Raw genomic sequence first — 14,506 nt, forward strand, 5'->3', positions numbered from 1 at the left:
CGCATTTGAGAAGTTTTGCAAATTTGTTTTTAGGTGCTGAAAGGTGACACATTATCCTCCCATGGAGCTGCAAATATATAAAAAAGGGAGTTGTGATTTGGCAAAAGACATCCAGTATTTAATGATGGGTGAAGCTGTCCATTTTGGTTCTCTCCGTTTCTCATATTTCCAACCTTAAGTTCAGTCCTCTTTGTTCCCACATCAGTTTCCAATGCTTTTTGAAAGTCCTCGTGAAAAATTGTCAGTGTTGTGGTGCAATTTCTCCTAATATGCACAGGTTCCTATTGAATTTCCCCTAAGAAACACACTTTGGCAAAGCAATCTCCCCCTATAGAATACAGTTTTGAACTTCATTTTCCCCACTAACAGGTGTTATTTTTTTGACACCCTTTCCCCCTTTAAATGTGAGATGAATTGAATCCCCCTGCCCCCATCCAGCCCTTGTTGCAATATGACAACCCCACATCTCATCTAGGGGTGCTATAAATATACAGTATGTAGCATCAGGATTCTCTGCAAAGAGCTTGGGCCGCACGGCAACCACATAGTGATTCCTTCTGGTTTCCCAACATGTCCCTAGCTGTTAATTTCCACATCACATTTGAGCTTCCACATGACAAAGAACTATAGTAGGATGTAGTGCAAGTTTCATACTCGTTTCCATGCTATTTGCAAAGGATTTTCTTCTTTTTCTGGAGGCAAGTAGCACATGAATGAGTCCTCAGCTTACACCATATTCTGCTGCATTTCTGGAAGGGGCTTTTACATTATGCGGAAGCACAAATATAATGTGGAAATTCACAGATAGGGAAAGATCAGGAAAATGGAATAAACTGCCATGTGAATGCAGCCCAGGTGTGCAGAAGCTGTGTTGTGATCAATAGCATTTCCATGCTCTAGGCCTGTAGGGCTTCCTTTGCAAACAGCTGTGCTCAATGTACAAGCATCAGAGAGTGGATCTGAGTCAGAGTCACAATATCAGGGGTGGGGCAAGGTGTGGCTCCCTATTCCTGCTTCACCAGCAGTCATCTAAGCCACACAAGGGTAGGACTGTTGTTTTTTAGGGGGGGGGGAGAAGGCACGCGCCGTGCGGGCAAGGCCCCAAAGTGGTCTTCTGCCTTCCCTCCGAAGCCAGCATGGAGAGAAAAAGCTCGTGAGTAGCTGTTCCAGAGGCAGTTCGCTCACTAGGACCGCTTGCTTCCGTGTCACACGCGGGAAGCCATGGCATACATCTTGCAAGTGACTATGGGCGAATGGTGTGTTGGGCGCTGAGGTCTCCTGCGGGGGGCAGCACCTGCATTGGAAAGAAGAATTGAAGTCACAATATTTAGAAATCGACGTGCCCCTCTCTAGTGCCCTTGGAGAGTTGTGCATACAGAGTGGCGTATCGTGGGTTGCCTCTGCCCGGGGCAAGGAACATATTGCACCCCCTAAGCGGAATTTCCATGTGGTGCTGATGTCGCTACCAGACAGAGCTTCAGTGCAGTGGCTGGACATGTGCGTGCACCTCCTTCGGCTGGGGCACCACCACCACCGCAGCAAGTCTCACTGTCCGCCCACCTCCTCTGCTGGTGGGGGGGGCACCGCACAGCCAAGGTATGCAAGGGCCCATCCTCTCCCAGCTCCTGCCTGGTGTGCTGTTCAGGTGAGGCAGGCAGGCAGGTCAGGGAGCACCTCTGGTTGGGGCAAAAGCTGCAGAGGCACACTCCTAAAAAAAATTGCGCTTGGAGCAATCACCCCGCTAGTCCCACCACCATGCTACACCATTGAGCATACATTATCTTGTGACAGCCCTGCTAGGTTATCTTCTCCCATGCAGGAGAGGGGGCACTGTGACCAGGGTTTCCTGACATCACCTCTAAATTGCCACTGTTGGGTGGGAGGAATTCAGCTAGGGCCCATCATCCCTAGGCAGCATGGCTAGTAGCTAGTAGGGCGGTTGGAACCTGTAGCCCAAGAATATATAGAGAATGTAAGAACATAAGGAGAGCCCTGCAGAATCAGGCCAAAGGCCCATCTAGTCCAGCATCCTGTGGCCAACCAGATGCCCATTAGGGGAAGCCCCCAAGCAGGATCTGAGCATGACAGCAACCCTGCCCGCTTGTGGTTCCCGGCAACTGGTATTTCAACGCATAATGTCTCCAACAGTGGAGGCAGAACATAGTTATAACTGGCTAGTAGCCATCGAGAGTCCTCCTGTAAAGGTATCCAAGTTGGTGGCTCACACTACCTCCTAGTACAGTGAGTTCCATAATTTAACCATGACTTGTGTGAAGAAGTACTTTTCTCTGTCCTGAGTCCTCCTACATTTGGTTTTCTTGGATGGCCCCAGGTCCTAGCATTATAGGGAGGCACAAGTTTCCTACCCCTCCCTTAGGACAATTGGGGATAGCCACAGTCAGTGATAACTACTATGGTTTTTCCTCTTACACCACCTTTGCTGCTGTCTCTGAACTCTTAACTTCGTACTGACCTCCTGTGGTGGCAGAAAGGCAGCAAGTCAACACAATGGCCGCCACGAAACATCCTGAGGACCCCACCATTCCCAGCCAGCAAGACCATCCAAAGTCATAATGGACTCCCAAGAACACACTGTGCAAGACCAGAGTGGTCCTCTCCATATAGATGTCAACGGCATACCAGACAGAGCCCACCAGTCCGAGGACACCTGGTGGGCCAAGAAAACACAATTATCTCAAGAAAGGCATAGGCGTTAGTCCATATGCTGGGCTAATACCCAAATCCCTCCATATATGTTCATATATGTGGCAAACTTGCTCCATATCAACTGGCCAGGGGTCGCAAACCATTTTGGGCCAGTGGGCATATTTGGGCCAGTCACAAAATGGCTGCCCTGAGGTGTGCAACATAACACAAAATGGCTGCTGGCTGTAGGCATGGGGGCATAACACAAAATGGCTTCTATTGTGAGTCATGGCACAACACAGGATGGCTGTCTTATCTAAAGGAGCAGAAAAGGAGACCTGGATGGAAAACAGTGTGGTCCTGTCCTGGAATCAGGGGCAATGCATCCCGTTGTGTAATTATGAGGGATGAGAGAGGTGGTACAGGAGACTCCACTTTCCACCTCAAGGCTTGCCTCGATAGCTGTCCTGGTCGATAACAACAAAGCCAGACCCCAATGGAAAAGGCTCTTACTTCCGACTCCCAGGACTAATCCTGATGAATAGCGCATCTTCAGCTTAACATGCGGCTCGTCCTTGAGAAACTTGATGCAGTCGAGGCCCAGCGCCAGCAAGACTAACGCGAATCCTGAGAGGATGTCAGCTGTGATCAGCAATGCTCGAGTCACCACAATCTTCACTGAGAAGGGAGAGCAAAATACAAGGTAGTTGAAGGTCAGTCAGAGAAGCATCCCACTGGCCTGGCGTCCCCTGGCTGACTCTATTGGGAGGAACCCTGAAGGTCTGTCTAATACTGAGCCAGGTCATTTGTCCACTTAGACCATCAATGTCTACACCAGTGGGCAGTAGCTCTCCAGGATTTCTCACAGCAGTCCCTCCCATTTCTCTACCCGGATTAAAATGGGACCTTCTGCATGCATATCAGGAGCTATAACCACTGAGCTAGGTCCCTTTCCTAAAATTAAAGCAAGGTGCCAGATAGAGTTGATTTAAATAGAAGCATAAGAAGCTAACATACTGAGTCATTGGTGCATCCAGCTCATGATGGTCTACACTGACTGGAAGCAGCTATACAAGAGTTCAGGCAGGGGGTCTCTCCTAGGATAGTTGGAGATGCCAGGGATTGAACCTGCAACCTTCTGCATGCAGAGCAGATGTTTTACCACTAAGCTATGGCTCTTCCCCCCTGGTTCTTCCCTGCTCTACCTGGCACCTGACCTGTCTTCTGACGACCTCTCTGCCTCTTCCTCTAGCTCCCACTTCCTTATTTACCTGATTTGGTGCCTCTGACCTCCAGCCCATCTAAGATTGTGCTTCCTGCCCCTGCCCCATTTTGCAGACCAGACCCTTCAAGAGTCACCGTTTTCCAGGAACAGTTCCAGTTTACAGAAGCTGTCCCGGTTTCTGATTAGATCCCAGAATGGACACTTTCCCTTAGGAAATGTCTACAGTGGTACCTCGGGTTAAGAACTTAATTCATTCTGGAGGTCTGTTCTTTACCTGAAACTGTTTTTAACTTGAGGTACCAGGTTTAGCTAATGGGGCCTCCCACCGCCGCCACCGTGCAATTTCTGTTCTCATCCAGAAGCAAAGTTCTTAACCTGAAGCATTATTTCTGGGTTAGTGGAGTCTGTAACCTGAAGCGTCTGTAACCTGAGGTACCACTGTATTTTCATTGGATAAATGTTGGAGGGTCTGGAGTTACATAACCCCTGAGCCAAGGAGATAAGTAACTGTACAACTTTTAGAAGACATCTGTATAGGGAGGTTTTTTAAAAAAACTTTTAATGTTTTATTATGTTTTTATATATGTTGGGAAGCCGTCCAGAGTGGCTATTGCAACCCACTCAAATGGGCAGGGTATAAATAATAATAATATTGTTGTTGTTGTTGTTATATAGGACATCCCTATTTTTATTGGAAATTGGAGCACTACACCCGTCCAACTCTAAAAATGTAGGGCAGTGTTATTACAGCTTGCCAAAGACTATTTGCATTGCCACAGATCACGGGCACATTATTATCATCACTATAGGCCACTGGTGGAGAACTGTGCTGGGGCTCCCAATTTGGCCCTTGAGGTCATGCCTTCTGCAGTGCAAGCCCCAATGATCAGACAATGGTCGGGGCCTCAGTGCGCAGCTCTATTTAAAGAAAAGCTCCCCTGATGTCATTGTGATGTCAGATGATTGACAGGTCAAACTTGGCCCATGGAGGGCGGCAGGAGATAAAGATTTGGCCCACCAGTTCCGAATCCAGTTCTCCACCCACTGACGTAAGCCTATCCAACCTTACTGCTGAAAGGACTCTCCACTGGTCAACCCTCATCTCTGCATTTTTACTCCACTCCTGGAGGCCTGATCACCAGTTCCAGCCCTTTCAGCAATCTTAACATGCTTGGAAACACCTCCCAGCACCCCCAACAATTGGGGTGAACTGTAGTAGGGGAGGGTTGCAATCGTGTAAAGGCTGAGAAAGCTTGAATGCACCCGAAGATGCTTCAGCCCATCAGCTGTTGGAGACTTACAAGGATGCTCTGCTAAAATGGAGTCATACTGGTCGCAGGTCCTGATGCCGTCTTGCATGTTGGTGACACACTCCCTCCACAGTCCTCGGCATTTGTGGCTGACCTGCGAAGAACATCATCGGAAGTTTTGGGTGCAAAAAGGAGGGTTGCTTGGGGCTGAGACAGATAGAGAAAGGGACCACCACATTTCCAAGCTATCGCTGTACCTACCGGTATAAGCTTACTGTTTTATCTCATTGTTAATAATAATAATAATAATAATAATAATATTTATTTATACCCCGCCCTCCCCAGCCAAGACCGGGTTCAAGGCAGCTAACACCAAATATAAATACAATGAAAACATTTTAAAACAAGCAAACAAACAAAAACCAAACATACAGTTGATTAAAATATAAGTTAGAATACAGTTTAAAATGCAGGCCCTGTGAAAAGATGTAAAATCCCGCAGGGCCCTAGTCTCTTGTGACAGAGCGTTCCACCAGGCTAGGGCCAGAGCTGAAAAGGACTGGATGTTTTAGACTGAAACATCTTACAACTTCCTCCACCTCCTCTGACTTCTCCTTTGGACCTCAAGATGAGAGAGCACTTTGGGTCTATCCTCTAAGAACAAAGGAGCAAGCATGGCTGCCTTTGTATTGCCCAGATTAATTGGTTAGGATAGAACGAAAAAACTTCCCTATCCAAGTTATGTACTACCTATAATAAACTACTTTTCTTACTCCACAAGCATCTCTGCATGTTGGATTGCAACAGGTAGAGTCGACTCTGCAAGTGCATTCTCAAGCCATATGCTACTCACTTTGCACAGCAAAGAGCTCCAATAGGTAATTGGGCTCAGTTCCTGTTATGATTAGGGATACGGGTGGCGCTATGGTCCAAACCACCGAGCCTCTTGGGCTTGCTGATCAGAAGGTTGGCGGTTTGTATCTGTGTGATGGTGTGAGCTCCTGTTGTCCCAGCTTCTGCCAACGTAGCAGTTCAAAAGCATACTAGTACCTTTTCCTCACCTATTATTTATTATAGTACTACTATCACTACTACTACTACTACTACTACTACTACTACTATAACTAGCTGGTTGCCTAACACAGGGCTGGCCTACAATCAAATTTCATCAAGTACCCCAGGAGAGTCGAACACTTTAGCTGCCAACACTTTTGCAGGCAGGGAGCCTGACAGTAGGTGGCGCCAGAGCTAATGACAGAAAGTGAAAAGTGATTCCAGTTTCGCCCCCATCCTCCTCCCTGTTGAGTTCTGCAAGGGGCAACACTGAGACTAAGGAGCGGGAAGCCAACAGGCAGCGCCACCCTCTGAACTTGTTGTAAGCAGGCAGAGAGGTGGGAGAGCCTGGCTGAGGGCAGATTGAACTGCCTCCACTGGATGTGAAGGTTGGCCCCAGGTGGGCATGGCCACGGAAAGCACTCTACAAGCAGAGAAGGGTGACCGCAACCTTTCTCATTATGGAGGGGCCCTAAGGGAAGGGGGATGCAATTATAGATCTGGAGAATAGGAATGGTTGCATATATAGGCACCAAGGTGGCTACCCCAGCGTAGTAGAACATGCTGGATCTCAGCTACCTGTTCCTGTTCCTCGCCCTCACCTCCAAGCTGTCGTCAGCATTAACCATCCAGCAGTCGGTCCATGTGGCCGCGACTAGGAAGAGGGTTGAAATGAGAGCAACGCAGAAGGACATCAGTTGCAAAGCCACCGCCATTGGGAGAACTACGAAGGGCTAGAAGGAGACACATGTAAGGCTCTGGGTATCTCTCCACCCTCACCCTGCCCAAAATTGCCATGGCTTCCCCCAAAATTGCAGTAACCTTTGAGCTTTGCTCCCAACAAGGGATTCCGGCTTGTCCCCTGTTTTCTTTGGGTGGGGAGATGGGTGTCGTTTTGGGGGAAAAAACTTACAGAATGAAGACACACAAACATTGCAGGAGGTTGGACTAGATACCCCTTTGAGCCCCTTCCTACACTACAATTCTATAATTCTATGAAACGCACCTGTGCTCAGAGTCCACATATATGCACTCTGCTCCCAAGAGACTATCAGAATCATATACAGTGGTACCTCGAGTTAAGTATTTAATTCGTTCCGGAGGTCCGTTCTTAACCTGAAACTGTTCTTAACCTAAAGCACCACTTTAGCTAATGGGGCCTCCTGCTGCCGCTGCACCGCCAGAGCATGATTTCTGTTCTCATCCTGAAGCAAAGTTCTTAACCCAAGGTAGTATTTCTGGGTTAGCAGAGTCTGTAACCTGAAGTGTCTGTAACCTAAAGCGTCTGTAACCCGAGGTACCACTGTATATTTTTTGTTTCATGCTGATTTCCTTGACCAATGGCTTGAGGAAAATCGAGTTAGGCAAGCAGGAAAAGACTTTGACCCTTAGAAAAATAAAAATAAATAAAAATAAAGGGTGAGGGGGATTGCGCAATAATGCCAATTCCGAGCACCTGAATTGTGCTCTCTGCTGCCAGCTTTGCCACATAAAAAAGGGTTCCCCAAGGAATAAGGTAAGCTAGAAAAAAATTTAAAAACGGCATACTAATGTAGCAAAATTAATGTTTGAGGCTGAAGGAAATCTCCACGCAGTGGTTAGAAAACAAAGGGTGTTTATTGCTAGCAATAATGGCTCAGTGGGATCAATCTCCAAAAGGTGAGCAAAGCCCAAAAGGGTGAGGCCTGCTTTATATATATAGCTGTTATCTGTTAAAGCAATACAGTGGTACCTCGGGTTAAGTACTTAATTCGTTCCGGAGGTCCGTTCTTAACCTGAAACTGTTCTAAACCTGAAGCACCACTTTAGCTAATGGGGTCTCCCGTTGCCGCCACGTGATTTCTGTTCACATCCTGAAGCAAAGTTCTTAACCCAAAGTACTATTTCTGGGTTAGCGGAGTCTGTAACCTGAAGCGTCTGTAACCCGAGGTACCACTGTACATATGCATAAACTTCCTCCAATCTAAAGTTACAACACAATACTAATTATACCATGTATAATTTCCTTCATTACCTGTTCATTAGGCAAGGAAACAAAGGACTCTCTCTTGTCAAATGTAGATACTTAGGAATGTTGTTTACAACCTTGGGACTAAAGCTGCTCTTAACACGAGATAAGGCACAAGGCCTCTAGCCTGGCTAGTTAGCTGAGCTTATAGGTCTCTATGTGCATCGCTAAGACCTAGGAAGAAGCACAAAGAACATTGCTCAAGGGCCCTGGCTTCTTTGGTCCACAGGAATTTGGGTGGGTTTTCTTTTTAAAAGCTCAGTTCTCTCTACACTGACTGGCAGCATTTCTCCAGGTCTTGCCCAGACATACCTGGACATGTCAGGAACTGAACCTGGGACTTTCTGCATGCAGGTCAGATGCTCTGCCTCTGAGCTATGAATGATTTTAAGTTTTCACCTGCGCAGTCTGGTCGTGTTCGGGGGGAAAGGAAGGAAAGCGACTGACTCAGCTCGGGGCACCAGGGGAAGGAGGCATGATGGAAGGGAGCTGGCCATGTGTTGATGAAAAGGGTGACAAAGGATGTCCCAAGATTCTCGGTGTTTTGCAAGAGGGATCTTAGCGCATGCCATAATTGTAGGCTTGTGCAATGAAAACAGATCAAAACACTCTGTCACCCTTTTGGAACAAATCCACTTTTGAAAAATAAATAAAAGGGAAGCGGACTTCTGTGGAGGAAAGCAGCAAAAAGTCCTGCAAGCACACCAGAACAAATTGCTCACTGACTGCTCATTGTTGTATAACAGCCCCGCAAACGAATCACAACAAACATTCAGTCAAGACTTAACTAAAGCCCCATCTGCACTGCAGTAGCATATCACTTTCAACAGTGATGGTTTTCCCCCAAGGAATCCCAAGAACTGTACTTTGTTAAGGGTGCAGAGAGTTGTTAGGAGACCCTTATTCCTCCCACAGAGCTAAAGCTCCCAGAGTGGTTTAACAATTGACCCCTATTCCTAGGGAACTCTGGGATCTGTTAGCTCTGTGAAGAAATTATCTGTGTTTTGATTCAGTGATTGTTTCGGAGAAAGGGACTTTGTTATGTTTTCCTTTAAATGTGAACTTAATCTGATTCCTCCGCCATTTCTAGAAAAACCCTCCCATCTTTCCAGAAAGAAAATAAGACTGTAATAATTATTAGTATTATTATCCTCCTGCCCCCATCCTATTGGAGGTGGAAACAGGAGACCGAAGGGAAGGCCCTTAACTCAGTGACAGAGCCTCTCTCAAAGACCACAACGCCCTCCCAAGGAAGATCACAACATTAGGAGTTTACCTTTAAGTCGGGTGCACAAGAGCCTCTGCTTCGGTCATCCTTGCGAAGGAGATCCCACAGAACATCTGAAGAGAAGCCAGAAATTCAGGTTAAGTCTTTTCCAGGAGTTTTAAAACGTCAATAAGGTGACATGAGTTTGCACCACCAAGCCCAGGAACCGTCACCTGGCAGTACAGGGGGCAGAATTGAACCCCACCTGCCAGCCTGTTCAGTAGCAATAGGAACTGTCTCTGGATCAGATTCCTTAAAAAAATAAAAATAAAATCCAAGCCATGTCAGCTGTGCTTTGGGCTTTAACAGCGTGATGGGCTTCCTTGCAATTAAAATGGCTATGGGTCAGAAAGCATAAACAGGTATTGGCATCTTTGGGAGCTTGGCAGGCGATCCTGGCACGCAGCGGTGTGCCCTCCCTCCAGAACTAAATCCATCACTTCTTCACTGAGGATCAAGGCTACATCAATTATTTCCGGAATTAGAGGTTCCAGTCAACCTCTCCAAAAGAAAGGCTGGGCGCCTTTCCTGCAGATCCCTGGGTTCCTGGTAGAGGGTTTGTTCAGAGGTCAAGAATGCAATGATTTTGCTAAATCGGACCAAAATCCATCTTAGTCTGGTATTCGGTTGCCAACAGTAGCCAGCGGGATCAGGGGTGGCTGGTGCCCATTGGACAGAAGGGAGGGAGCCCAACAGTAGGTGGCGCTAGAGCCAATGACAGGCAAAGCCAAGCAATGCTAGCTTTCTCCCCATCCTCTTCCCTGCTGAGTTCTACAAGGGGTAACCCAGAAACTAAAGAGGAAGAGCGAGAGAGAGAGAGAGAGAGAGAGAGAGAGAGAGAGAGAGAGAGAGATGTCAGGATATCTCAGTTGGTAGAGCAGGCAACTCTTAGTCTCAGGGCTGTGCGTTCGAGATTCCTGCATTGCAGTGGGGTTGGAGAATTGATGCAAACAGCCCCTTCTATGGCCTGTGATTAAGACCGCAGCTTTGGTGCAGAAAAGGCCAAAAACCTCTCCCTCTCTTCCTGTTTCCCAAGTCTGCAGCTGGAATTGTCACACGTGCTTGTTCCCAGTGCCTGCAAAGTGTGGGTGCCTCCTCTTGATGCTGAGCGTTAAGATAACAGGTTGGAGCTGCCATTGTTGCCATGAACAGTTAAATCATTCTCACGGCTGCTTCATTTGCCTTGAGCATCAGACAAGAGGCTGCTTGCTGGGCCCTTCCAAACAGAAGTGTCTGTTAAAGCGGAAGAAAGGGCTTCTGTGTTTTGGTATGAAACATTCTGGAGCTCTGCCAGACAGCTCAAAGTCTTGAGGCCGGTTCAGGAGGGCCACGTAGATTGCTTTGTTGCCTTGGTTCCGAAAAGGTTCAGAGAATATCATTTATCGGACTTTTCAACCAGGTCCACCCTCCCCCTCCTCTTATCTGGATCAAGGATGGATAAGTCCAAAACCTCCTGCAAGATGAGCTTTGATGCTCAAAGACAGCACAGTGCACACCAGCTATTTGGAGATGTAAATCTTAAATTGGGAACTCTGGCCTGACTCAAATCTGATTTTTCTTTTCATTGCCATGAACTCGCTAGGCGAAGGTTGGCAGGCCCCCATTTTCTCAGCCCTGACTTCTTTTGTTTGTGACACGGGGAGTAAGAGCACTTGTAAGTTTGTAAGCCGTTCCGTCCTTTGCCCCACAGGTTTAAAACACATGCCTTCCCACAAAGATTCCTGGAAATGGTTGCTTATTGTATGTGCTGGCTGCTTTGTGTGGGGGAAAAGACAGTTCCCAGGTGTCCTTTACATGTATGGTGGGTGTGCAGCAGAGTTCACTTTGGGTATCCTTTGGAGGAGAGCATGCTGCCATTTTTAATACAGTGGTACCTTGGGTTAAGTATTTAATTCGTTCCAGAGGTCCGTTCTTAACCTGAAACTGTTCTTAACCTGAAGCACCACTTTAGCTAATGGGGCCTCCTGCTGCTGCCGCGCCACCAGAGCATGATTTCTGTTCTCAACCTGAAGCAAAGTTCTTAACCCGATATAATATTTCTGGGTTAGCAGAGTCTGTAACCTGAAGCACATGTAACCCGAGGTACCACTGTATACTGTATGTAATACTGGCTTACATGCCACAGGTGGAAGTGCGATTTTCAGAGTCCTGGGCCAGGTATCAGTGTGTGCCATGTACAGTGGTACCTTGGGCTACAGATGCTCTAGGTTACAGACGCTTCAGGTTACAGACTCCGCTAACCCAGAAATAGTACCTCGGGTTAAGAACTTTGCTGCAAGATGAGAACATAAATCGCACAGCAGCGGTGCAGAGCAGCAGCAGGAGGCCCCATTAGCTAAAGTGGTGCTTCAGGTTAAGGACAGTTTCAGGTTAAGAACGGACCTCCGGAATGAATTAAGTTCTTAACCTGAGATACCACTGTATTTGTTGTTTTGCATGCCATTTTCAGAGGGGAAATGGTGAAGGATGCACATCATTCTAGCCTTCCATTTGAAAAGTGGTGCAAGTCTGGTTTAAAGACAGAGAACCATAAGAAAGGAGATAAGCTAGTTCAGTGGTTTTCAACCAGTGTGCAGTGGCACCCTGGGGTGCCTTGAATAATGGTCAGGGTGCTGCAGGCAACGCTGGTATCTATCCCTCCTTCCCTCCCTTCTCTGATGCCCTATCTTGTCTTCCTCCCAAAGGCTTGCACAGCTGTTTGTTGCAGTAGCCCTGGCTACAAGCTCCCCAGGCAAATGGTGCCTCTAGGGCTGACCAGGGGGTGCTTCCCAGATCCCTGTGGGGCAGTGGGAGGAGACACCTCTCTATGGGGCAGGGAGGGCAGCTCAGAGACCAAGGGCGGCGGCAGCGGCTGCCTGGAGGACTCCCAAGGAGAGGGGAGAGGAGGCTGAAGGAACACTCCAAAGGGAGGATGTTCAAAAAAGGGTGAGAGGCTGCCAGCTCTGCAAGGGGGGGACATAACTGGGCTCCTGAGCCCCATAGGGTTGCCGCAGAAAGAATGCAGTTGGTCAAGGGAGCCGTGGACTCAAAAAGGTTGAAAACCTCTGAGCTAGGTAGACTGCAGTCTTCAGCTGTATCCAACAGCAACCTGCTCCGCTACTGGATCGACACCCCTGTTTAGATGGCTTAAAGAAGAACTGAGCCCAAACCAGTTCCAGGCTGGCTTGACACCTGAACACACACACACACACACACACACACACACTGCTTTTGGCAGCTCGTGATATCTTGGGCCCAGCTGGTTTTTGCAGAGGCTTCTGAAGCTGCCTAGAACTTCAGAAAAGCAGCCCCAATTAGCCAACAGTAGGCACAAAAGCCACAGGGGAGAAGATTACCTCTCCTTTGCCCCCCCCCCTTTCCATGGCATCCTGCGTGTGCAGACGGATTAGGTTAATTAGCGTTTCCTGCATTCACCAGCCCAAAAAATGAGAGGAAAGGTGGGGGGGGGGAGAGAGGAATGAACGATTTGGCTCAAGTGGCTAGTTACAGGCAGCAGCAAAGCTGAGGCTCCCCAGTAGCAACTGGACAACTAGCAAGTGGGGTGGGGGCAAAGCAGGATGCTGGCACACCAGACACATCATGGGGTCAAGAAGGCCAAGCTGGCTGGTGGTGGGAAAGCCAGGAGTTAATTTTGCCACCAGGGATCTGCAGCTACGGTCTTGGGTTTGCTGACTTTATTGGTCTTCCCAATACAGTGGTACCTCGGGTTAAATACTTAATTCGTTCTGGAGGTCCGTTCTTAACCTGAAACTGTTCTTAACCTAAAGCACCACTTTAGCAAATGGGGCCTCCCGCTGCTGCTATGCCACCGGAGCATGATTTCTGAAAGTTCTTAACCCAAGGTAATATTTCTGGGTTAGCGGAGTCTGTAACCTGAATCGTCTGTAACCTGAATCGTCTGTAACCTGAATCGTCTGTAACCCGAGGTACTACTGTATGGGTTTCCCCTCAAGCTATAGGGATGGGCAAAGTATCCACTTTGCATGCAGAAGCTCCTAAATCCAGTCCCTGGCATTTCCAGACCGGGCTAGGAAAGGGCCGCTGTCCAGAACCCTGTTTTGCCACTGCCGGCTAAGCTAGATGTACGGGTGATCTGACTCAATGTAAAGCCACTCCTATGTTTATATGGCTGTGTACGCACCATGCATTGAAAGGACATTTCTCTCTCTCCCCACCCCCACCCGGTTCCAAAGAATCCTGGAAATTGCGGTTCGTTAAAGGTGCTGGGAATTGTAGTTTTCTGAGGTGCCAACTGCAATTCCCAGGTTCTTGGGATATGCCCATGCTAAAGTACATTCAAAGCACCTTCCTCCCCTGAATGCATTTTGGCCGCTGTAGTTCAACCCTCAGGAACGCGGGTGGCGCTGTGGATTAAACCACAGAGCCTAGGACTTGCCGATCAGAAGGTTGGCAGTTCGAATCCCCGCAACGGGGTGAGCTCCCATTGCTCGGTCCCTGCTCCTGCCAACCTAGCAGTTCAAAAGCACGTCAAAGTGCAAGTAGATAAATAGGTGCCACTCCGGCAGGAAGGTAAATGGTGTTTGCGTGCGCTGCTCTGGTTCACCAGAAGCGGCTTAGTCATGCTGGCCCCATGGCTTGGAAGCTGTACGCTGGCTCCCTCGGCCAGTAAAGCGAGATGAGTGCCGCAACCCCAGAGTCGGCCATGACTGGACCTAATGGTCAGGGGTCCCTTTACCTTTACCTTTAACTGAAAACCAGTACAAGTCTATGTAGTAAGTAAACCATATTCTAAACTTGCTTTCCAGTCTGTTCTCTTATATCTTTGTTAAGCAGAGTAAGAGGGGGAAAGCTAGCCTAATTCCTCTGCTTCACTTTTGCTGCTATGGATGGGACTTTTAAATCTCTGTTCAGTCCACACCTGCTTTGCATGCAGAAGGTCCTGTGTTCAATCCCCAGCAACTCCAGGTAGGTCTGGGAAGGTTCCCTACATGAAGCCCTCAATGCAGAGAATATTGAGCTAGCCTGGCTGAGTATATAAATTTCTCTACTACCCCCCTCCCCTCAAAATGTGATGGGTAGTGAACTTGCTGGACCAT

General features: G+C 48.0%; 1 protein-coding gene across 1 annotated transcript; it reads right to left on the bottom strand.

Annotated features, from left to right (window-relative positions):
* Nucleotides 1-1,155: 1,155 nt before the first annotated feature.
* On the bottom strand, nt 1,156-9,585 carry LOC310850862 (claudin-16-like). The gene is made up of 6 exons (XM_083752878.1): nt 9,459-9,585; nt 6,777-6,908; nt 5,173-5,275; nt 3,160-3,324; nt 2,474-2,668; nt 1,156-1,294 (listed from the first exon to the last, which is right to left on the bottom strand). The coding sequence occupies exons 2-6, from the start codon at nt 6,888-6,890 to the stop codon at nt 1,206-1,208; spliced, it is 666 nt and encodes a 221-aa protein (XP_083609004.1). The 5' UTR covers nt 6,891-6,908; nt 9,459-9,585; the 3' UTR covers nt 1,156-1,205.
* Between the last annotated feature and the right edge of the window lie 4,921 nt (nt 9,586-14,506).

This window comes from Podarcis gaigeae, assembly GCF_964106915.1.
Source record: "Podarcis gaigeae genome assembly, chromosome: 8".
In the NCBI taxonomy this organism is placed as follows: Eukaryota; Metazoa; Chordata; class Lepidosauria; order Squamata; family Lacertidae; genus Podarcis; species Podarcis gaigeae.